At 52.0% G+C, this 2,509-nt stretch overlaps 1 protein-coding gene across 1 annotated transcript in view; it reads right to left on the bottom strand.

Moving 5' to 3' along the window:
• Positions 1-6: 6 nt before the first annotated feature.
• Positions 7-2,509, bottom strand: part of INTS9 (integrator complex subunit 9) — a 126,671-nt gene continuing 124,168 nt past the window's right edge. Inside the window, exons 17-18 of the mRNA XM_010840286.1 lie at positions 2,472-2,509; positions 7-745 (exon numbers count right to left, since the gene is read on the bottom strand). The exon at positions 2,472-2,509 is cut by the window's right edge and continues 8 nt beyond it. Of these exons, the coding sequence (XP_010838588.1) occupies positions 569-745; positions 2,472-2,509 (215 nt within the window). The 3' untranslated portion in view covers positions 7-568. The remainder of the gene's footprint in view (positions 746-2,471) is intronic.

Raw genomic sequence — 2,509 nt, 5'->3', positions numbered from 1 at the left:
TAGATGCTAAGTGAATGCATAAATCCTAGGTTCAACAGAACACAGCTACTTCTATAAAAAATAAATTTTATTAACAAAATGAGCTCACATTATAAAAGAAAATGAACCTTTGCTAATTTCTTGGCATCGTCTTTCTTACCAGGTACAGCACTGTAGACAACAAAATCAAAGACCAGTTGCTCTGCCTGAGGCCTGTGAAACTGTGACAAACGGGCCACAAGTCATCTTTCACGTTCCTCCCACCACCGACCCGACGCAAAGCTGCTGTGACTCTCACTCCTCCTCAGCCTGTTGCCTTACCTGCCTGGCTACGCAGGCCTGGGAAGGACACACGCCTAAAGTTTAAAGGGAGAGCTCTTTCCTCAAACACTGCTGAGAATCCAGACTGCGAGGTTCTGGCTGTAATTCCTGAGAAGGTATCTCAAAAGCCGCTTCTTTGTTCTTCGAGCCAGAGCCCACCACCACCGAGACCCACCAGCTGCGGGTCTTCCCTTCCTCCGCTGGGGGCTGGCAGCTGCAGTGGAGGATGCAGGGGTCCGGGGATGTGGAGGCGGCACGGGCCTTCCCCTCAGAACTTCTGAAGGAACTTGAGGACCAGGTCCCGCAGGCGGACCCGGAGCACCTCGTCGTCGTCACAGATGATATGGGTCGAGTCTTCCTCAATCTGGATGAGGGTCTCGGCTTCTTGCAGCAGGACGATATGGCCCTTGGCTGTGTCTTCTACCTTGATGTCGCTGAAGCCGTGCTGCACCGAGAGAAAAGGGGCAGGAAGGCATTTTAGCGTCTGAGATGCTCCTTCCCTGGTGGCTCACACGGTAAGTGAGGACTTGGCCTGCAGTACAGGAGACCCGGTTCATGGGATTGCGAAGAGTCGGACAGGACTGAGCAACTAACGCTTTCACTTTCCTTTCCAGCGTTGGCTACACTGAACATTCTAGAAACTGGCATTTTGGACTCTCCTCAATACAGTTCTTCAGAGCAGTCCCAGGACCTACTACAGCAATAGAATTCCAGGTGAAGCTCCCAACCATGCAAAAATCTCATACAAAACACAACAGAATTCCTACCACCTGCTTAAGCTTTTGTGTATCATCTGAGGAGCACATCAAGGCACCTGGGTTCAGGAGGCTGGGTGTTCCATCCCAGCCTCTGGGCCACACCTGTAAAACCCCTCCACCCTGTCCCAGGAAGATGCCTTCCTCACCACAGGTACCAGTGACCTTGTGATCTGGCAAGTCCCTGCCAAAGGGGAAGACGAAGCAGTGTATCAAATACTTCTCCAGGGCCCCCTCCCATGCTAACTCAGAATTTCCTTACACATTAGATGTAAAGTTGAGAAAGAAGAAAAGAAGTGGAAAGAAGAATGATTTGCCTGAGAAGGACACAAGATAGGTAATAATCATGACCTAGGGAGGTTCTCCGTCTTTGGCGCAGAAAGGGATGTTCCTCCTGCATGAGGAGATCGGGGCAGAAACTGGAGTGGGAAATAGTCGGGTCCTAGAGATCAGCTCCTGGGAAAGCCAGACAGAAGTAAATAAGATCTTTCTGGGAAAGCAAGGTGTTTCAAGTTTTCAAGAAACAAGTGAAGTGTGAGTCCCATCAGTACAGCCGGGGGCGAGACATGGTCAGGAGGAACGCTGGTGTGTGCACAGCACACGGGGTCCCCAAGGGGTGTCCCCACATCTCTAGGGGTCAGGGGAGCCCAACAAAGACAAAGCCTTTAAGATTGGAAAGCACTGAGGTACTGAGTTAGTCTGGACAAAAGGCAGTAACTAACTTAGAAGAAAATCTCTTTTCCTGGAATAATTTCTAGTGCTAACTGCAGTTCTTCCCGCAAGCAGCAGCATGAAAAATACTATCTTTAGCCAATTGCTTCTCTTTTCTGTCAAGGACTCTAATTTTGATGCCAAAACAGTGGTCTCTGAAGCCAGAATTACAAAACACTTTCAGGTTAATAAATTCTTTTTCCTCTTACTTGTAGTCATGAAATCTATTCCACCAGCCACCAGGGATGAAGAGTGGGAGGGGTGCTGACCTGGGGGAGGGACCACCATCCTCCACCATGACCGCCTGCTTCTCTCTCCCATCTGGGAGTCACTGGCCCCACTCCCTGAGCGCCAGGGGATCAGGACCCCTCTGCCCACACCACACTGGCATCTCCTCTGAGCCGGCCATGCAAAGGGTCTTCTCATACAAAAGTGGGGCCCTAAGGGGGCAGACCCTTCTTTCCTGGCCGGCCCCCTGCCCGATGTGTCACAGCTGTTTCTGAAGAAAGGCTCCTCTTTGGTCTGGCTCCCACAAGAAGTGGGGCTGGGGCGCAGTCTTGTGGCAGCCTGGTAGTGGGGTAGGGGGAGGAAGGTCAGCTCCCCTCTTAACTCTAAAGCTCCCGCCTGGTTCGGGGACAGCGCATGGACTCCCGGGAGGGACGCCAGCGTGGTCAGACGGCGCATGCGCAAGCCCACAGCGCTCACCTTCTCCAGCGTCTGCACGAACTGGTCCACAGGGATGG

The sequence above is a fragment of the Bison bison genome, unplaced genomic scaffold (assembly GCF_000754665.1).
Source record: "Bison bison bison isolate TAMUID 2011002044 unplaced genomic scaffold, Bison_UMD1.0 scf7180017864143, whole genome shotgun sequence".
Classification (NCBI taxonomy): domain Eukaryota; kingdom Metazoa; phylum Chordata; class Mammalia; order Artiodactyla; family Bovidae; genus Bison; species Bison bison.
The sequence above is the reverse complement of the archived record's forward strand: the minus strand, read 5'-3'. Positions and strand labels throughout refer to the sequence as shown.